This window comes from Diadema antillarum, unplaced genomic scaffold (assembly GCF_040938485.1).
Source record: "Diadema antillarum isolate AM-2024a unplaced genomic scaffold, OU_Dant_1.0 seq00000946_RagTag, whole genome shotgun sequence".
In the NCBI taxonomy this organism is placed as follows: Eukaryota; Metazoa; Echinodermata; class Echinoidea; order Diadematoida; family Diadematidae; genus Diadema; species Diadema antillarum.
In genome coordinates this window covers 20,390-42,592 of record NW_027271795.1, presented here as the reverse complement: position 1 = coordinate 42,592, position 22,203 = coordinate 20,390, and the positions used below count along the sequence as shown (strand labels likewise).

At 40.4% G+C, this 22,203-nt stretch overlaps 1 protein-coding gene across 1 annotated transcript in view; it reads right to left on the bottom strand.

Moving 5' to 3' along the window:
• The window catches only part of LOC139741683 (coiled-coil domain-containing protein 171-like), a 43,689-nt gene that overhangs the window by 7,589 nt on the left and 13,897 nt on the right, over window positions 1–22,203 (bottom strand). Inside the window, exons 5-21 of the mRNA XM_071652264.1 lie at window positions 20,171–20,283; window positions 19,255–19,343; window positions 18,130–18,265; window positions 17,612–17,704; window positions 16,920–17,014; window positions 15,917–15,982; window positions 10,454–10,592; window positions 9,335–9,604; window positions 8,194–8,283; window positions 5,965–6,165; window positions 4,748–4,924; window positions 3,906–4,094; window positions 3,048–3,433; window positions 2,050–2,168; window positions 1,525–1,653; window positions 696–952; window positions 323–505 (exon numbers count right to left, since the gene is read on the bottom strand). Of these exons, the coding sequence (XP_071508365.1) occupies window positions 323–505; window positions 696–952; window positions 1,525–1,653; window positions 2,050–2,168; window positions 3,048–3,433; window positions 3,906–4,094; window positions 4,748–4,924; window positions 5,965–6,165; window positions 8,194–8,283; window positions 9,335–9,604; window positions 10,454–10,592; window positions 15,917–15,982; window positions 16,920–17,014; window positions 17,612–17,704; window positions 18,130–18,265; window positions 19,255–19,343; window positions 20,171–20,283 (2,732 nt within the window). The remainder of the gene's footprint in view (window positions 1–322; window positions 506–695; window positions 953–1,524; window positions 1,654–2,049; window positions 2,169–3,047; window positions 3,434–3,905; window positions 4,095–4,747; window positions 4,925–5,964; window positions 6,166–8,193; window positions 8,284–9,334; window positions 9,605–10,453; window positions 10,593–15,916; window positions 15,983–16,919; window positions 17,015–17,611; window positions 17,705–18,129; window positions 18,266–19,254; window positions 19,344–20,170; window positions 20,284–22,203) is intronic.

Genomic DNA, 22,203 nt, shown 5'->3' with positions numbered 1-22,203 from the left:
CATGTAGAAACTACTTTAGAAATAGCATGGCATTGTTCTTCCATAAATGTTTTATAGACGCAGGTGGGGGGGGGGAAGGAGAAGATTAGGCAACGTGTGACAAGACATCACTATGGGAAACAAGAGTCCATCATTTTAATAACACAGAGTACATACATCGACCACATACAAATGTGTAACTGGGGCTGAAATTAGAGTGTGCAAAAACAATTCACAATCATAGACTAGGGAGACAAACTTGCCTGTCTTATGCATAACGCCAGCCTACTATTATCATTATACCGGGCAAATTATATGTTGTTGTTGTTTTCTACTCCTTTACCTTTCCTTGAAGGGTGGCAATTTCCTGCTGAAGGTCAGAGACGATGCCTGATGATAGTCTCAGGTGCCCAGCCTCTTGTCGCAGCTTGCCGGCCTCCTTTCTCAGTGCCCTCCTCTCTACCTCCGCCTCGTGGAGCCTGGCCATGAAGTCTGCCATCTGGTTCTGCAGAGTGGCCATTGTTTCCTGCAAGCATAATGATATTATGATAATAAGCAAAAACTAATAATACTGAAGACATACATGTACATTATTCATTGTAACATCAATTGCCATCATACACTTCAATCATGCAAATTTCCCATTTAAGAGATGCTTAGAGTTGGAGTCTCTGTACCTCTTAGTTGAGATGAGAGATATAACATTGTGATCTCACCTCTGTGGACAGGTAGTGGTTCTTGACGCCCGTGAGGGACGTGTGAGCAAGAAGTCTGTTTAGCCCATGGCCCAGGCAGCGGACCAAGGGCCCTCTCTCCATGTAGACAGCCCGGCGGTACGGAGGGTAACTGGGGGGTGCTGAGGGGGCGAGAGATGAGGTGGGTACGAAGCAGGGGGCCAGACGGGAGAGGAGATTCTCAAAGGCCGACGCAACCGACTGCCGGAGGACATAGGAACTGGGGCCGCCACTGGGACCTTTGATTAGTTAGAAAAGAAGAAAAGCTGTAGAATGCATCTTTCATGATGAGTTGAAAGACATGTGATTGTATGAAAACATGACCCTCTGTCCACAAAAAAAAAGAAGGCATGGACAGCTTAAAGTCCCTATGACAAGCCTAATATTAATCACTTCTAAATTGGACATGGGCAACATTGTAGACAATTCAGTTGTTAATGACAATTATTTTTGCATATTGGTTAAAATTGTCTCATACGAGGTCTTACTTGAAAATTTCAATGCAATGTAACCAATGTAACATTGGAAGAGTAAACACATGTGAACTGATGCTGAGCATAGAAATAGTGTAAAAAAAGGATAAAACATTATTTGACTTAAAACTGGAATACCAAAATACAAAAAGACAACAAAAAAAGAGTGAGAGAGAGAAAAACGCACCAGTTTGCACGCTAGGCCCCCACCTCTCCTTACTTAAAGAACATACAAAAATAAAGCAATGATACTATAAAAGGGAAGGATGAAAACTCTTGAAAAAGGTCAACACACTTACAGTCCATAGTACAGGTTACTGGGGTGTCCTGGAACTCACCTGTCTGTCCTAGGATCTGCTGTAGGTCTGCCATCGAGGCCAGAATCCTTGTCTGAAGGTCTGGACTGGTCAGCCAACTGGCTGCCTGAGCCTCAAGGAGTGACCGCGTGCTGGCTATACTGTTCATTCCTGTGTGATGACCACATGGCGAGGCATGTCAATACTAGCAAGAGCTTGAGTTTAGAAGCAAAAGCCATGGGGTTGCTGAGATTTTACACTTCCTGGCAAACTATTAGGTATAAACCAGCAAATACTGTTACACTCATTTCTTTAACCTTTACAATGATTATGTCTTTCTTCTATGCAGAGTTATAGTGTGTTCAATCCTTCAGTGATGACGCATATCTAGTGAAGATCTCACTAAATTAGTCCTGAAAGTCACTTTCAAATCACATTACAGGCCTGATAAAGTCACTGACAAGTGAAAAGCAGTTTGACACATACAGCATATTACCAGTGCAATCTTCAGGAAGACAATATCAACATTCCATACCTGAATGGTTACAACTTCACTTGGCTTCTTACCTGAGAAACTTCTGTGTGGCATGTGTGCGTTCCCAAGACAAATTGGCACGGCAAATGTCCCATTTGTGCTCTCACTAGCAGTAAACAAAAGATCTGTTTGTCCAGCAAAGTACAGTAATCTGTGGATGACAAGAACACATCTTGATAAATACCACTAGCAAACATTTATCCATTCAAAATCAGTAAACAGCACAGATCCTGTTACTGTAAAAGTGGAAATTTTCGCGGTGTTAAAATTTTCGCGCATTTCGCGCAACCAGAAACAAGCGCGAAAATAAAAGCACGCGAATGTTTTTGCTTGCCATATGTGCCTGTGCGTGATGTCTTGATTCCGCGGAATTAAAAACACGCGAAACTCTTCCGACCAGGCCAAGCGCGAAAAATTAGTCACGCGAAAATATCCACTTTTACAGTAGTTGATCTTGATCTTCAAGGAAAATAGCACTGTTTACGTTACAACCTGAAGGTATGAAAACAATTATTTTTTCCAACTCAATTTAAGATTCAAGTCCACGCCATGTTCTTGTTAGGAAACAAAGAGTGTAAAAATCAAACAGACAAAACAGTCAAAATTTTATCAAAGTTGGAAATAGAATATGAAAGTAATGGTATTTTAAATTCTTATGTTTTCACAAAACAATGGCAATGGCTTCAACCACATCATGCAAATGAGACAAAATAACACTATCATCACCTCACAAGTCTTCTAATAACCTGCACATAAGAATTCTCTAAATATCATGTTATGGCGGGAAATCAGAACAAGGAGCTTGCATTTTGGGATCAATTTATTGTCATGCTGTTATAACTTGGTAGTGACATTTAGTGGGGAAGATGCTGAGATTGCTCTGTTATCTACTACAAACATGACTTTTCATAACATTTTAAACTAAAATCCAATTTGAGATATATGAGGTGAAGGACATCCTTGCATAATCATTACTTTGGTAGTTTTTGTGAAACATTATTCTGATCTGCATTAGTCAATATCTGCTTACCTGTGGGCTGCAATGACGGCTATTGCAGCCACCCGGAACCGTAAGAGTAGACCCCGCCTGGCCTGCCCGCCACCCCTCGGGGCTCCGATGCTACCGTTCTCCATCGACAGGGTCTGCACTAGCTCCCTCGCTTGACGCTTGAAGCTGTCCATGCTACGAATTCGCCGCTCCAGGACATGCCTCTGTGCGGCCAGACGGCCAATGCGTGCGTAGGCGGGGAGCAGCGCGCCGCTGAGCAGGGCACAGGCGGTGAGTAGGGATGCGTTCTCGGACCGAACATCCACCAGGGTAGCTGTGAGCTGACTGACCTGAGTCTCCAGCTCTTGCCTGGCCGTGCCGTTGTGTCTGGCTTTGCTCATAGCCTCTTCTGCCAGGAGTTTTGATTTCTTGTCACACAGAACGCAGAGGAGAGGAAAAAAAGGACCAAGCTTTAAATTTACGTCCGCCATCTGAAGTTTGATAACACAGGCCCAATTAAAAAACATTCTGAATCTGAATGAGATCTCTGGACTTGCTATCACAAAGAGCTGTTGTCTTTAGGACAAGTACTGTCCTTCCCCTTCGATAACAAACAAATATGGCGATTTCAAGAGTTATGCTGATCTGACTAAACAAACATGTATTTCTGCTGATGATATGAATGTATCAATCAGCTTGGTCAGTAAAACATTACATTCATATATATATATATATATTTCTCCTTTTTTTTGGGGGGGGGGGATGCTACCAAACAGGAAATAGTGGAAACGTGAGAAAGAAACATTTATATTATCTTCCAACACTAAATTTTCATGCAGACAACATATTCAGATATTCAGTTCTTATCATCCCTTTGAAGCCACAATACACAAATTTCACCTTGGATTTCACATGGAGGTCCTCCATCTTCTTCTGGAAGCGATGCTCAATCTCTGTCTTCTGGCGACCCCAGTCTGCCTCCCTCTGTTGGCCAGTCTGGGCCAGTTTCTCGAGGGCTGCCCTGTGGTGCTCCTCCACCTTGAGGAGCTGCTCCTTCTTGGCTCTCAGCTCACTCTGGAGGGCGGTCACCTGAAAGAAACATGAATTCACAGTGCTAATTTTATACCCCTTTGCCACCACTCTCGACCTGAATATTCGACCATCAACATGGCTCAGCTGCATCAGGAATGTAGTCAACCTGCTAGACAGTGCAGTTGAATCAGTCTATCACTGAGTTGGGAAGAGCGATGAAATTGCATTCTTGTTACAGATGAGAGTCTCCTTGTTACAGGTAAATGCCTCCTTGCTTCATATGGATGTATCCTTGTGACATAGAAATGACTCCTTATTATGGGTGAATGTATTCTTGTTACAAATGAATGCATACTTGTTAAAGGGGATGGCTAGTAACTGATCAGTGGGAATCAGTGGGAATGCTGGAGGATGATTGTTCCAATCCTTGTGGGATTCATTTAAGAGTACATTATATATCTATTGTTGTGTGAAAATTATTTGCTTCAGAATGGTCTCATATTCAAGTAATGTGCAGTTTAATGTTTCCAGGTTAGCATGCCTGTACAGTGTCGGGGCGATCATTAACGGCTGACAATTTACACAGAATTTTGAGCGACAAATAGATGTATTTTGAAACAATGGCCATAAGCCATATATTCATATATTAATATTCATAATTCTTTTAAAGGAGAGGAGAGAAGATTGACAGATAAGAAGAGCATTGTCACCTTCTCAGCAGCCTTGCTGAGGCTGGACATGAGCTGTGTGACCTCCTCCTGCACTGCCACGCTCAACTCCTGCCAGCTGAAGCCAGGGGCGCCCTCTTTGTCCAGCTGCTGCTCCTGCATGACGACACGGCCGGCCAAGAGGCGCTGGTATATGCTGTGAAGGTACAGACTTCGCCTCTGGGAGGGGAGAGTTACAAAGAGTCACACTCTTGGGTTAAGGTCCATGATGATCTCATCTACTACAGGTTGCCTCATCAGTGTTAATACTGCTATCCCAGAGTGCCCTGCCACTATTATCTCCCAAGCATTGCCAGGTTTCCATCGTCAGACCAGTATTTTAGGATAGTACTTTTGTCTCAGGATGGGTGCATTGGGCAGAAATTGAACTTGGGGTCTCCTCGGCCAGCATTTAATTCAATACTTAAATGGAAAGAATCCAACAAATCCAACAAATTATTTCAAAAAAATCAATCTCACAAATTACTTTGCTTGGCTAAGTATTTGGCTTTCTCTGCATTCAAGACATTTTTCAGATCTTTAATCAATCAGATGACAGCAAAGTTAAAAATAAAAGGCAAAACATAGTTCTAATATGTCTGCAGAAACTGTTGAATTTGCTCTAAAATTGACACATATGCTTAAAACTATGTAAAATAACACTCTGATAACAGAAGTTCAATCCGGAAATGATAAAAATGTGAAATATTACCAGAAAGGTAAGCCGGAAGTATTGCAATCTCAGAGCATACCTGATCGTAGTTGGTACGCAATGTTATATAATTGATTACATCGATGTATATAGCGCCACAGCAGCATCTAAAGTGAAAAGGTGAATCGCATGCTGCTTGTTGGCTGCATGCAAACTGTTGGGATAATGATGTACTGTATACGCTGTTATTTTCGCATACAGATATTTTCACGAATGACGAGGCCATAGACATTTTCGCGAGATGTTGTTTTTGCGAATTGACGCTGAAGCTCACGTTAATGCACTATTAACAGGGCGCATGGAGACATTTTCGCGTGTTGTTAAATTTTGCGATCCAGCTGTGATTCGTGAAATTCGCGAAAATTAAACCCTCCTGAAAATAACAGTTTAATTATACAGTATCCTGGACCCAGTGAAGAAGAGATGGAGGAAGAGGAAAAAGAAGAAGGGGAAAAAAAAGGGAAGACCAAGAAAAGGAGGACTGTTTGTCCCTTCAGTATCAGCTTACCTCCTGTTCATCCTCCAGTATTGACAGCTGTCTAAGAAACTCCCCGGCCATGTTGTCGGCCTTACTCTTCTCACTCTCCTGCCCCTGCTCCGACTTCTGCAGCCGGACCGTCAGTCTGGACAGCGTTGTCTCCTTCTCGCCGACTTGACCCCTGACCTTTTCCAGCTCCTGAACGGTCTTGGACAACTTGCCTTGCAAGTCCTTTATGGCAAATCAGAACGTACATAAGGAAAATCTTATACAGGAGCAGAATCTTTATTACTTTTTGTCAACATTCTGATTGCAACTTTCATGAACTGTATCACTTCTCGCCGACTTGACCCCTGACCTTTTCCAGCTCCTGAACGGTCTTGGACAACTTGCCTTGCAAGTCCTTTATGGCAAATCAGAACGTACATAAGGAAAATCTTATACAGGAGCAGAATCTTTATTACTTTTTGTCAACATTCTGATTGCAACTTTCATGAGCTCTATCACTTCTCGCCGACTTGACCCCTGACCTTTTCCAGCTCCTGAACGGTCTTGGACAACTTGCCTTGCAAGTTCTTTATGGCAAAGCAGAACACATCCATGGAAAATATATGGGAGCAAAATCTTTTAAGACCCGGTAGCATTGGGATACCATGAAGTGGGAAGGCTGGCCCACCTGGATATATCAGAGAATGCCCATAACAAATTGTGCATAGCTTTATCACTGATCTCTGTGTAAGTACGCACATACTGTATACGCCATATATTTTGCGAGTCTAAATTTTCACGAATCGGGACTTCCCGACAATTTCGCGAGTGGTTAAATTCGTGATCTTGGAGGCCTGTATTGAACGGAGAAGTGTACACGCGTACGTCACATTCACATCGGGATCAGAGTCAATATATTCGCGTGTCTTTAATTTCGCGAATAGCACCTGACTTGCGAAATTCTCGAAAATAAAAACCTCGCGAAATATTCGGCGTATACAGTAGTCAAAGAATCTCCACTGGAGTCAGCCATTACCAAAGAGCATCTGCTTCAATGCACATTATTCGCGGACTTGAATTATTTGAATGGTGGTTTTCAAATGTACCCTGGTGGGCAGCAAATGAATCAGGCCACCTATGAATTCCTGCACTACCAAGTCTTTAACATATGTGACCCGCTACAACAAAAAGGTCCTAAAGTCGCGCACGGTTGAAGCCGTGAAAATCGAGTTTGAAGTCAGAGCATTAAAATTGGTCAAAATTTATGATTTCCTGATTTTGATATATTATTGGAGTCTAACATGTCTTCTATCATCTGTCGAAATTTTGAAGCAAAATGATCAAATGAAAGATTAAAAAATAGCGTTTTTCTGAGCCATGTTTTTTGGCGTTTCAACGAAGCAGAAACTGGTTCGAAAATTTGGATTGAGCGCCACAGATAGGCTCCGCCCCTAACAACGACCAGAGTGATCTCATTGGTCAGTTTGCTGCTTGCTGCTAACCGAAGCGTGAAGCTCACACACTGCCAAGTCGACTGGTGTGTGCGGGCGGGGTGTGCTATGCTCAGCCGCTTCTCACATCCTGGTCACTGATTGGTTGATGAGGAGACCGCCGACGCTGATGTGCTTGAATGAACTCATCGGGGGTTGCTAGGGCTTACCTTCTATTGTCCAGAGGTGAAAACTGACTTGCGTTTCCCTTGCTCGCGATTGCGTCGAAAGGAAGACTTTTAGGGCGCTTTTCTCGAAACAGTGATTTTCCAGATGTCTCGACATGCTCTCTTTTAAACATCGATATCTCCGCAGCCGATTATCTTTATAAAATGTGTTCAATTTAAAGCAGAAAGATTAGTGGATTATATCATGCAATTTTCAAATAATCGACCTCGCCCGACTTCAGGATCATTTTGTTGTAGCGGGTCACATATTTTGTCAAGACTCTGCTTCAAATTTTCACAAGCATTATCACTAGAATTGCTACAAATGATCTCACTCTGGACATAGCTCCCTATTTTACCATTTAAAAAAAAAAGAGAAAAGAAACCCATGTCAACACATAAATGCATCCAAAACAATAAAAGCAGGATGACCAGTTCAAGCAATGAAGTTTTACAACAACACCAAAGAAAACTACACAGAGCAGAAAGAGCAAAGTTTGCTGCAACAATATTCATGATATCACCCTTCCAAAGCATCCAAAATAAAAGTAGAGCCACACAAGTGTTTTGACTGGGATCAGGACATGGCTCAGAATCTACAGGGTCAAATTTACCTTCACCATGTGATCTCTAGTAATGGTGACCTCCCTGTAGTGTTCACACTCGTTGGCAAGTTTTTCGTGCAGCGTACTCATCCGCCTCAGCTACAGGAACAGAATGACATTTTAAAAAGACAGAACAAGGACATGTATATATAACTTTATTCTGAGATGGAGAATGCAAGGCAAGATATTTCTACCACTTGATAAAAAGGCCATTCTGGCAAAGGCCTCATCCTTAGTAATAAAGCAAGTGCCCATTCATGTTACTTGCCCTTTGGTGAATTTTAATTGACCTGTACATGTGAAATTAAAGCAATGAGAAAGAAATGCCTCACTATGAATGATAAATGTCATATTTTCTATGAACACTGTCAGGCCTGCTGCAACAGCAGTAAACTCATGATCATGTTACAACATTGCATTGACAGAACTGCCCTAAATATGCTCTTCACTGATTTTAAACAAAACTAAGGTATTTTAGGCAAATCATAAATGAATCAAGAATACAAACTTTGGGGGATATTTTGCAGATTTTTAGTATTATGTGATTTGTTCCACGTTCAGTACCACCACGTGAAGTGGTTTTGTAAAACTCAGACGCCAAATGTCTCTAGTCTATCATGCCATTTCATCACTTTCGCTTCATAACATTGAGAAATTCTCACATCAATGCCTACCGTCCATTACCAAATCACTATCATCATCACAATTCTCATCATCATCATCATCATCATCATCATTATCATCATCATCAATACCATCATCCTTAACTCAATCACCGCAATATCCACACCATAATCACTCTGCTAACAACCATCTTTGTCATAACGACACCACTGGACTCAACACAAGCATACATGTAACTGCCATCATGCTTTGAATTATAATCATCAGCACAAACACCACCATCGTCACCACCATCATCACCATCATCATCATCATCATCACTATCCTCCTCCTCCTCCTCATCATCATCATTATCCTCCTCCTCCTCCTCCTCCTCCCTTTCATCATCATCATCATTATCATCATTATCATCATCACCATCATCACCATCATCACCATCATCACCATCATCACCATCATCACCATCATCACCACCATCATCATCACAACACCATCATCACACCACACCATCAACATGACACTGTACCTCCTGGGACGTCTCGTCCAGTCTTCTCTGGTAGTCAGTCAGGGTGTGTCTTAGGGTCTCCAGCACCGCTGATGGGGAGAGGTCCAGCGCCCCTCCAGTGCTCCCAGCCCCGGACACCTCATCCCCTGCCCTCCTCTTTCCCTTTCCCTTGGTCTTCCTCTTCGGCCGGATGTTGCCCTCCCCGAGGACGTGAAAGTTTGTGAGGAGGAGTTCGAGCTCGCGCATGCAGCCACCATAGGTCTCCTCGAGGTAGATCTGTCTCTTCTTGGCCTGGAGAAAGGATGATACATTATCAGTGATGAAATCACATACAACTGACTTTTCTGTGGATACTACTCTACACACACACACACACACATACAAATATGCAACAGGGCAGCAAGCCTCTGTAGATAGGAAAACAAACAAATTGTTGCCCCATAAACAAACAAAAAAAAAAAAACCCAAAAAACACTCACACACATTTTGCAGGCAAAAAAAACCCCAACATATTTTGGTTAAACAGTAGAAAAAAATTGCCCATACTGAGCATACTAAATGATGTTTCAGAAAACAACAAAATATTTTGCATTTAGAAATAATATTTTCTCACTTTTGTTAAAAATGAAGGAAAGCATACTAAATACTGTAAAACATACAAGTTGATTACCCTAGTGGAATTCTCCCCTCCCCTCCCCCCCCCCCCCCCCCAAACACACACTTTGTATCCACAAATGAGAATTAAACACATCTAACAAACACATATTTTGTTGTAGCTCTCTGTACACAAGATCACATTAATCAACCAGTATAAAACAGACTCGGTGAAAAGGAGAAACCAGCCTGGGATTGGATAAAAACCTGCCATCCACTGCTTAACTGCACAGAGGTACCATCAACAGAAGTACTAATATAACTTCACACTCCCATTAAGTAATGAAAGCATAAACTGCACGCATCACTGATTACCCTGCACACAGACCTTAGATAATTCCTCCTTCAGGCCATTGAAGTAATGAAAGCATAAACTGCACACATCACTGATTACCCTGCACACAGACCTTAGATAATTCCTCCTTCAGGCCATTGAAGTAATGAAAGCATAAACTGCACACGTCACTGATTACCCTGCACACAGACCTTTGATAATTCCTCCTTCAGGCCATTGAAGTTCTTCTGGTAGAGTTCTATCTGGTGGGTGGTTCCCGTCAGCACCTCTCGTTTCTGCTCCATCTCAGCCGAGAGCAGATCCTTGGTGGCAGCATTCTCCTCGTTCACTCTAACGAGAAAAAAAAAAATCAATGAAAATAAAGAAACTAGAAATGTCGCTTTGGCGACTGGTATGCCTCCGCCATAATGCATGATTTTCCCAATAGGTCTAGATAGTACATGTGGACAATGTGTGATTACATTTTCACAAAATTGGCAAAATATTGAAATGACAAGTTTGTCACAAATGTGTTGAATGTTCACCTTCCTTGACCTAGGTTTAATTGGATGAATAGGAGAGCATGTATCTAGGGATTTAAGGACTTTAACTTGACTTTGACCCATTCATACATTTAGGCATTGAGTAATTTTCAAGGTACAGGTGTGGAGAAAAAGTGCAATTTCTGAATTGAATAGTAAATTGTTACCATTTTCATCTGGCCCTTGACCCTAAAATTCACAAGATAATCACTTTCAGGTAGAACATGCATAATATGTACTAAGTTTCAAGATAACTTGAGCCACTTCCGAGATATGGAGGAAAAAGTTAGTTCAGCACTTTCACTTGATCTTTGACCTTTCGACCTTTGAGGTAAAAAAAGATTCCAGAGAATTTCTATTAGGTTACACATGCATACACCAAGTGTAAAAAAAAAATAACCCTGCTGGCATTGCATAAATATGAGGGAAATAGTAAAATTTTGAAGTGTTGCACTTGACCTTTGACCCCTGACCTTTGACCCCATGAACCCTACATTCTCTAGATAATCACTTCCAGTCAGTACATGTATATACTATGTTCCATGAAGATACCTTGAACAATTTTCCAAGGTACGGAGAAAAAAAAGAAGTTTTAATATTTTTACTTGACCTTTTGACCTTTGACCTTTGACCTCATGACCCAAACTTTCACCAGAGAATCTTAATTGGGTAATACATGTATACACTAAGTTTCAAGAAAATATCTTCAGGCATTCAATAGATGTGGTGGAAATAGTGAAATTTTATGTATTTGACCCCGACCTTTTGACCTTTGACCTTTGACCTCATGACCCAAACTTTCACCAGAGAATCTTAATTGGGTAATACATGTATACACTAAGTTTCAAGAAAATATCTTCAGGCATTCAATAGATATGGTGGAAATAGTGACATTTTATGTATTTGACCCTGACCTTTTGACCTTTGACCTTTGACCTCATCGTCCAAACTTTCACCAGAGAATTTTAATTGGGTAATACACGTATACACTAAGTTTCAAGAAAATATCTTCAGGCATTCAATAGATATGGTGGAAATAGTGAAATTTTATGTATTTGACCTTGACCTTTTGACCTTTGACCTTGAGCATGTGCACCCAAAAGTTGATAGGCACAACTTCACCCCCTAATACACATACATGCCAAGTTTCATTAGGATACCTCGACAGGTTTTGATAGTTACCTTGTCCACAAAATTCATTACGGACGGACGGAAGGACGGACGGACGGAAGGACGGACGGACGGACGGAAGGACGGACGGACGGACAACCCGAAAACATAATGCCTCCGGCACCACTTCCTGGCGGAGGCATAAAAAAGGTGCCTAAACTGCTTGCAGGCCTCAGCATCATTGACAGGTGACACAAGCACAGCTGTGCTAGGCACACAGCAATGCCGATCTGAATACTCTTCACAATATGCCAACATCAAGTGGGCAAAATTGGATTGGATTAAGCGGCTCCTTTGAAAAGCACTATTTAAACATTCATATTTAAGAAAAGCAGAAGTAACTTACTGTAAATCATTAGTGCAATGCTTTCCAAACTTGATGACACTCTGAAAGCTAACATAAAGTAGCAAGGACTTATCCGACTATAGCTCTCTTTTCTCACCAACGCTGTGTCATCTTTAAAGAAACAACAAACTAATCATAGCGTGATAAAATGTAGCAGAAAATGCTCCCTAGCATTCGTAAATATCTCTTCAAATTTGATGTCAAGCTAAAAGCATGCTTAAAATGACCCCCTCCCCCCCCCCCCAAAAAAAAAGATAAATAAATCACATTCATACATGTTGTTTACAAGCAGTATAAACAAGATGAAGATATAATAGACAAGAAAACATATATATGACTCAGCCCCCATTAGTTAGATGGCTATAGTGAAATTACTGTTACATAGTGGATAAAAACACTAAATTTGGAAAGATGATCCCTCAGGACCTGCTCATTGATATGAGAGTAGGAGCCCTGGAATTTTTTTTTTCCATGACCATAAACGCTGAATTTCATTTTCCAAAAAATTTTCTGTGCATGAAAACTTCTCGTGAGGAGTCAAGATTCGAAAAAAAAGCAAAATGAGTGTGATTCTACACAATGCATTGAATGCTAGTGGCAATTTGCGGAGGCTTCATGTTGCGAAATAGGCTGTCGGCTCAAGTTCGCGAAAGTATGCTGCAAAAGCAACACTGCATTTATGTATCTGAGGGAGTATAGTAATCAAAGAGAGGTTCAGATTTTTTGCATGTTTTTTTCTGGAAAACATGAACCCAATCTTGAATACCATGATCAACAAAGCATTTGAAACATGGAGGTGGTTGAATTAATTACCAATTTATAAAAAGAACTAGAAATGTCGCTATGGCGACTCGTATGCCTCCGCAATAATGCATGATTCTCCTAATAGGTCTATAGTACATGTGGACAATGTGTGATTACATTTTCACAAAATTGGCAAAATATTAAAATGACATATTTGTCACAAATGTATTGAATGTTTACCTTCCTTGACCTATGTTTAATTGGATGAATAGGAGAGCATGTATTTGGGGATTTAAGAACTTTAACTTGACTTTGACCATTTCATAAGTTTATGCACTGAGTAATTTTCAAGGTATGGAGAAAAAGCGCAATTTCTGTATTGAACAGTAAATTGTTATCATTTTCATCTGGCCTTTGATTTATAAGAGAATCACTGTCAGGCAGAACATACATAAATTCAGCATGTTCTAAGTTTCAAGATAACTTGAGCCACTTCCGAGATATGGAGAAAGAATTAAGTTCAGCACTTTCACTTGATCTTTGACCTTTTGACCTTTGACCTTCTTGGCAAAAAAAAAAAAAAATCCCAGAGAATCTCTATTGGGTTATACATGCATACATCAAGTTAAAAAAAAAAAAAAAAAGTCCTGCTGGCATTGCATAAATATAAGGAAAATAGTAAAATTTTGAAGTATTGCCCTTGCCCTTTGACCCCTGACCTTTGACCCCATGAACCCTAAATTCCCTAGATAACCACTGCCAGTCAGTAGATGCATATATATACTATGTTCCATGAAGATACCTTGAACAATTTCCAAGATAAAGAGAAAAAAGTGAAAATTTAACATTTTACTTGACCTTTTGACCTTTGACCTTTTGACCTCATGACCCCAAACTTTCACCAGAGAATCTTAATTGGGTAGTACATGTATACACTAAGTTTCAAGAAAATATCTTCAGGCATTGCATAGATATGGGGGAAATAGTAAAGTTTTAAACATTTGACCTTGACCTTTTGACCTTTGACCTTGAGCATGTGCACCCAAAAGTTGATAGGCACAACTTCACCCCCTAATACACATACATGCCAAGTTTCATTAGGATACCTCAAAAGGTTTTGGTAGTTACCCTGTCCACAAAATTCATTACGGACGGACGGAAGGACGGACGGACGGACGGACGGACGGACGGACGGACAACCCGAAAACATAATGCCTCCGGCACCACTTCGTGGCGGAGGCATAAAAACGCTGTTTAGGTGTCTGTCTGGTATGATGTACTATTACCAGTTCAGAGTGGAAAGAGGCTTGGCAACGTTGTCTAATGTTGGGGGAGAGGGGGTGGGGGAGGAGAGATCACTGACCATTGAACACCCACCCCCCCCCCCCAAAAAAAAAAAACAACAACAACAACATAATGACCTAATTTTTCATTTTTCATAACTTTGGTGTTTGTGATTTTACCAGGGTATTGTGGCCCCAGGTTGGATACATATTCCGACAGAGACCTTAATACTACAACAGGCCAAGGTGTGACACACCTCACTCAATTCCATGTCACCAATGACAGTTTCTATTAGCCACGGCGTTCATGCAAACAGAAATTTTGGCACTGAAGGTGTATAAACAAACTTATCATATCCGCCTTGTGCTAAAAAAAGTCACACAAATAGACTTTGGCTCAAATGCAGGGAACGAATAATTTTCATTACCCGGCAGTGAAGGAAAGTTTAAGGTCATAATGTCAAATGACTCAGCATTTATGAGCAGTTTTCCTTTGCTACATCTTGAGAGTGGCTCCTATTGAAAACTTATGTTTACGTTTTTTTTTCTGAAATCCACTTTGTAAGTGCAGTCCAACTGACTGCATTTCTGTTGCTTTGAGTCATAGCCCCATCAAACGAATAAAAAGTTTGCAATGGTGCGTTACATAGCATAGGAGGGATTCTCATTGAGACCCAATATCAATTCATTTTTACTGTTTTTCATATGTTATCGACGACAAAGCCTGGCCTTGAAAACAGCACGACAAAGACATACGCTTTTTTCATTATATGATCAGCGGCCATCAAAATTCATCTGGCTGCAAATCGTGGCTACAAACATACCTATACACAAGCACATATGAACACACAGCACATACATAGATACATATGACTGTAGAATAATGCATACAAATGTATGTACGTATAATGCCTCAATGTATTATGGAATACTCATCTACTGATGCGCAGACTACTTGCGGTGTGTTTTGCCTTTCCGACATTAAAAGATATACACACACCCTGGCACCTGACGTTGCTCCTGTCTATATACGTCTCAGGCTTGTCAGACAGCAGCATATAGACTGTCGATAGAGTCAGACCGCAGCATATAGGCTGTCTATAGACAGCCATGATTTACTATATGGCCACTAACTCAACTCTCCATGAACTTTGTTAAAAGGCCTTGAGGATTTACACCCGTGAAGGGACGGTGCTACATGCACACGCTTTGCTCCGAAGGTTGGAGCTCGCAAAAAGTCAGATTCAGTTTGGACAGAGATAGAGTTTAGAATACCATCACCAACAAGGAGAAAACTACCAGCCTTAATACTAGCAAGTAAACAGCCACTCCACAGAGCACACAGTGGTATTTTATCACACACTTTTATTGTTTCCACACAAAATTTAGTGATGAATAGAATCTTGCACGGGAATGTGACTAGCCTCAGCTGAAAGGGGAATAGAGATTTTAACCACTCTGATTTTTCCTGCAGAGAAACGAGCCAATCAGCACTATGCACTTCAAAATTTAAAGCAAAGACAGGTGGTAACTCTGTCCAAATTTACCACTCCTCTCTTGATTTCAATGGATCACATCCGGTTACAGTACCTTTTTAACCTTTCCTTGGCAAGAGCATGTTCCTTTTTCTCTTCTTGGTATGCTGACTCCAGTTCCCTGCAAAATTGACATAAAAAGTGTTATCATTTTAAAAAAGAATAAAACTGTATGTATTGTATTTAATACTCCTGAGGCAAAGCCATATTATTTCAGATACTGTACATGTTGCAAGAGAAAATGCTGCCTCCATGAGAATGTTGGAAATTATGTTTCATAAAGGACTAAACAAAAAGCATATTTTCCATTTTGTTTACCACCAAAAACTTTCATTCTTAAGAACATACAGATGCATGTTTAGTTTTTTTTCTCCATTTTTTTTAACATCAAAGCTTGAAGAGAATGATGCTGGGAGATGATCAGACCAACAAGCATTGCTAACTATTCAGCATTTACTAAATCAGGAAATTCCATGCTCTAATCAGACCTGCGCAGCATATTTAGGATTCAGAGAATATTTACTACCAGCTCAATGGTTCAGCTAAGAGTAGAGACATTTCAAGTTCATTCATTCTTACCTTCCATTTAGTGGGGGCACAGTGGCATAGCGGATAAGACTCCCGACTCCCAATCGGGGGACCCGAGTTTGAATCCAGCCCAGTGCTTATGTTCTTGAACAAGATGTTTTTATATACAATGTCCCTCCTGACCCAGGTGTATAAATGGGTACCTGGCTATGCTACCGTAATAATAATGGCAAGGCCCTTTGGTAGAACAATGTCAACACTTAAGAGGCTACCCTGGGTAAATAAGACCATATCATTATCATAATATATCATTATCATTATTCGCAGATGAATCATGAGCAATGAGTTATCCTTTTCTCCAAGCTAACTGTCAAACCTTCAACTTGAACATGAAATTTTTCTATGCATACTTATCAAGACTTATTAACATATTCCCCATCCTGTGCTGTCAAGAGTCTTGCAGCATTTGTATTCCTATCTTCCATTTACAGCTAATTTAAGACATTTCCTGTATGCTAGTAATAGATCACCTGATCTGCTTGCTCAGTGTCTCGATATTGTAGACAGCTTGCTCCCTGGCAGACTTCTCAACACTGAGGGCTCCCTCCAAATCACGCTTCTGACACTGCAAAGGGACAAAAGTCAATAGGTGATCAAAAGCTCTAAATATTATCTATGGGTGTCTCTGAATATACATGCTAGGAGTGAGAAATTCACCAATATTCATTGTTTGTTTGATTCAAATTATTATTTCCCAAAATCTTTTTTTTAATCAATCCAATTATGAAACACACACCCATACGCACAAAATTTCTTTATGCAAATGAAAGCTTTGTATGAAGCACTGTAACTAATTATGTGGCTATTCAGTAACTTTGTAGAACTTAAAATATTAAATATGATAATGATAATCTCCACATTTGTCTGATTTTGTCCAATTACTCAATACTCACTCAGTTATAATTGCTCTTGTTTCATTGCTTTAATCACAATAACTAGTGATTGGAAAAATTCTCCAAGGATTATTGGCACTCCTATTCTGGATTTTACTTTTATTCATGAAGTAATGTATGTGATTTTTTTTTTTCTTTCTAAGCTGAAAATTTCTGCCAAATGTCAAATTCTGCAGATCTCGCTCTTTACTTATGATATTGTTTTGTTTTGTTTTGTTGGTTTTCTTTTTTTTTTGTCCAAATGTGGGTTTGTAACTGAAGAAACTTACCTGTACAATTTCAAAATTGAATTTAGATTCTGTGTGTGCCGCTCTCTCCTTTTCTATCCTCTCCTGTAATTCTCGGATTTCTTCCTTGGCAGCCTGCGAGAAAAGAAAGAGAGAGAGAGAAAAAAAACCCCCAAAGTTATGTGAAGGTAGTAATCTAGCATCCAGAACTTGACTCTCCAGGTCAAAGTTGAACTGGATGGAGAGAGTAATAACACACAATCAGAATGATTCATTTGATATATGCATATATGCATAATATATACAAATTATGAGTGGTTTTGCTGAGATACTTATAGGATATTCATCAGGCTACTACGTGAAACAAAATAATTATGTATAAGTAGACAGGTAGAGAGACAGATAGACAGGAAAACACCAGAGCAATCAGAAAACATTATTTCCATCACCTCTCTAAGTGAAATATGATAACACTCAAAGGGACAATCGACTTTTGAAATATGATAGGACTAAAGGAACAAAAGACTGATCAGAAAAGATAGAAATCTACTTTGGCTGACCATGATTTCTCTCTTCGCGGCCTCCTCTCTCTCGGCACTGAGCTGGAGATCCTGAAGCTTCTGCCTGACCGTCTGTGTCTGGGTGTCTCTCTCGATGCGCAGCTCTGAGATCTTCTCCTGGGCATCAGCGTACAAGCTGCACATCAAAGGGAAGGGGCGGGGGTGAACAGTGATATGTCTGAAGATTTTATTCATTTTGCTTAAGATGAATAAACGTCCATTATCAACAAAATGTGGAAAGGCAACTGCCAATCACTTCCCCAAATCTGAACATATATTCATCAATCAAACACAATACAATTACTAAAATAGATAATTTGCCCGTCTTATGTGTTGTAAATTTTGCCATTGTTCAACCCTGGCATCTTCTGTTGCCTACTTGCAGACAACAGCACAATTCAAGGAACCTCAAGAATGCAAAGAAATGAGAAAAGTTCCTGAAATTCTTCAACTCTTGCACAACGTTCAAAAAGACAACTTATGCAGGGGCGCGTAAAGTTCCTGGTTTCCGCACTAAAATGATAATGCATGAAACAATCAATGATCAGCAATGGAGGGAAGTGTGTTCTATGTGCAGTCTATTATTGTATATGCCGAATATTTCGCGAGGTTTTTATTTTCGCGAATTTCGCGAGTCGGGTGCTATTCGCGAAATAAAAGACACGCGAAAATATTGACTCTGATCCCGGATGTGAATGTGACGTACACGTGTACACTTTTCCGTCCAGTACAGGACTCCACGATCGCGAATTTAACCACTCGCGAAATTGTTGGGAATTCTCGATTCGCGAAAATTTAGACTCGCGAAATATATGGCGTATACAGTAATCCTTTTCCTCCAAGATCCTGAAATCTTCACTGACTTTACACAGTACCGCCCTGGCTACTGAAGCAGCCGATTACTGGTAAGTCAATCCCTTTTGATTTTACTTATGATGCATTTATAACACAATTGTACACCCAGACTAGTGACACCAAGAAATCTCATCTTCAGTTTGTGACTTTGTACACCCATGAACATGAGTACACAGAACATAGCCTGTGAATGGCAGCACACACATGGTTTCAAAATATTTCTATGCCAAGGTGACCTGACTCTTAAAGAGATGCTACTCCCTGACTCACCTCTCCTGCTCGTGGAAGACCTGTTCAATCTCCTCCTTGGCTGTCTGGAGGACATCTCTCTCAGCTAAGATGCTGGCAACCTGCTTTTCCTGGGTATAGAGAGGACAAAAACAACACCAACAAAAGGGTGATGAGCTCAGAGCGCACCAGGGGCCTGCTGCATAAAACTATTCACTTGAGAAAAAAATCAGGTTGATTTTCAAGAGTTTTTCCTGTTAAAGTCAATGGCAACATCATACTAACCCGAGTTTTCAGTTCTTACCAGAGTATTTCTCAGGTTGAATGTTTCATGCAACAGGCCCCAAATTTCTAGTTACATTAATTTGTCTGTTGTCTTTGCACGCAAACATTTTCTCTCTCTGACTAAAGAAAAAGAAAAAAGACTTTTCATGGTCTAAGACTTAAATGCTGTATGCCGTTTATCATGTGAGATTTCATTTTGGAGTAAGCTGTATACCTCAATATGTCAGACCTCGAAGATGAACTCAAAATGATGGCTACATCCAGTGATGGCTGCTGTACAAAGCAAGAGAGAATTGGTTTTGCACACAACAGGCTGAAAAGTGTATCGTTTGTCCATATTTGGTATCAAAATGATCAAAATGAGCGTATATGGTACCCTTATCTCCTAGACAGTATGGAAACAAGAGGGTTAGGCAAGGAAAATAGCATAATGAATAATACACAAACTACACACATACTTTTTGTATGCAAACCACCAAACAGAATATGACCTCCCCTCCCAAATAAAAAGAAGGAATATTCCCCAAAATACCAATTGTAATATTCTCTTAATATTTTGTCAGCCTACACAGGTGTATGTAACATACAAAATATGAGAATTACTCTGAAGCCGTGCATCTCACACAAGAAGAAGAACCTGCCGGCTGCCCCGTTACCATGGAGACGTCCTCACCTTTTCATCCAGCTGCCTCTGGTGCTTGTTTCTCAGCTGCACCATCTCCCGCTCATGGAGGCTGGCCTGGCTCTGGAGTGACTGGAGCTGACTGCTCAGGGAAGATAGTTTCTCTGAAGGAGAGGGCAAGATGGACCGCCCATGATGGAAGGATTAGAAATGAGGTTAGGCATCTCATACAGAATATCTGACAATGTATCATATATTTCTAAAAGGAAAATATATATTTTTCTCATACATAACTAGGTCACAAAGATGCACAAGTTTCATGGCTTTCACTAATGACCATCTTTACATTGCTAAAAGTGAGAGAGAGAGAGAGAGAGAGAGAGAGAGAGAGAGAGAGAGAGCGAGAGGAAAGCACACACTAACAAATTGATATTTCATTGCAAATTACTGGCCGAGTATGTAATTTCTTTTGTCATGGCTACTACTAAACACTGATTATTTCAGTGCTTATTTACATTGATGTAGGCAATTTGTGAATCAGTTGCAGTAAAAACAACCCGACGGAAGAATTACTGTAAAACTCCATATTTTCGCAGCATGAAATTTTCACGAATTGGAGCCGACGGCCTTTTTCGCGGCATGAAATTTTCGCGAGTTGCCTCTAACATTCAATGCATATAGTGTAGATAAGAACTTTCACGTACACTTCAATTTTGTGAATCTTGGCTCTCGCGAAATTTGCGAAATTAAAGTGGCTGTCGGTTGGAAGCTCGGTAGTCTAGTAGATAAGACTCTTGTCTGGTGATCAAGAGGTCTTGGGTTCGAATCCTGCGCGAGTATGTACGCCCATGATTTCTTTGTCATGGCTACTACTAAACACTGATTATCTATGTCAATGTATTTGTCAATCAGTTACAATGAAAACAATTTGATGCAAGAATTTTATCAATTTGAAAAATTTATACTTACCAAATAGATGATCAGGTGACATACACAAAATCATTTACAAATTTAGCATATAAAAATTAAACTTAAATGGTACTTATTCAGCATTTCCTTTTTTTTGGGGGGGGGGGAGGGGGTCAATTCTGTGAAATACCATTGGGCAAGATAGAACATTACTTTCCCGAAAACCATAGCAAAACATTCATGCACAAACCTTAACTGAAAATTAAATAATCAAACTTAAAATTTTACTTTTCAGGTATGGGGAGACATGCAGAAAGCTTAAAGGATTGCATTTCCTTCACATAAAACTCTTAACCAATTAATATAGGAGGTAAAAAGTTCATGGGGGAAGGACCAAAACAATTACAAACATGAAAATTTCATGATCAATTCAGCTAGTTAGTACAAGTACTTTCTTGTAATTATGACTGCTTAAAATGCATTAAAAGAGAAAAATACAGCAAAAAATCACAGCAGCTGGTTCCATTGCTAAGTTCCCGGGGGAAAAAAAAAACTGCAGGTGGGACAGTGGAATGACATCAGTGTTAAAGCTCACAGTCAACCGTTTATCTCATTGACAAATCTCGTCAGGGAGAGAGGCAGGAAACACGAATGAGCCAATTATGCCGCTCCCACGTCGTACAGCAAAAGGAACCAGTGAGTAATCCCCAATACATTCGTGAAGTGTGCCATTACTCTGGCAGCAGGGAACAATAAGACAAGCAATTTGTCACCATCGCTACACACACTGCCATATCAACACTAAAGCTCTGACTAGCGGTACACTGAACGCCATCATGTGCGCCTTCACAATCTATTGGCATACTTCCAGAGAACTTGAGGAGCTTTCCACACGGGCTAATGAACAATTTCCGCGCATTGGGAATGCTGTACGCTCTCTACGATCCTCTTTCACAAGCTTAAAAGCTCACTGCAACCAAATAATTAAAAAAAACAAAAGAAGCAGAAAAAAAAAAGGAAACAAGAGATTCATATAACTAAGGATCTAAACATAGATCACCCTGGTGAACCGGAGATGAAAAAGTAATATCTGATTTAATGCAGAACTCATGCAAATGTAATCAACAAAACACCTCCCCCCCCCCCCCCCCCCCCGGCCCATTTTGGTCTCCATT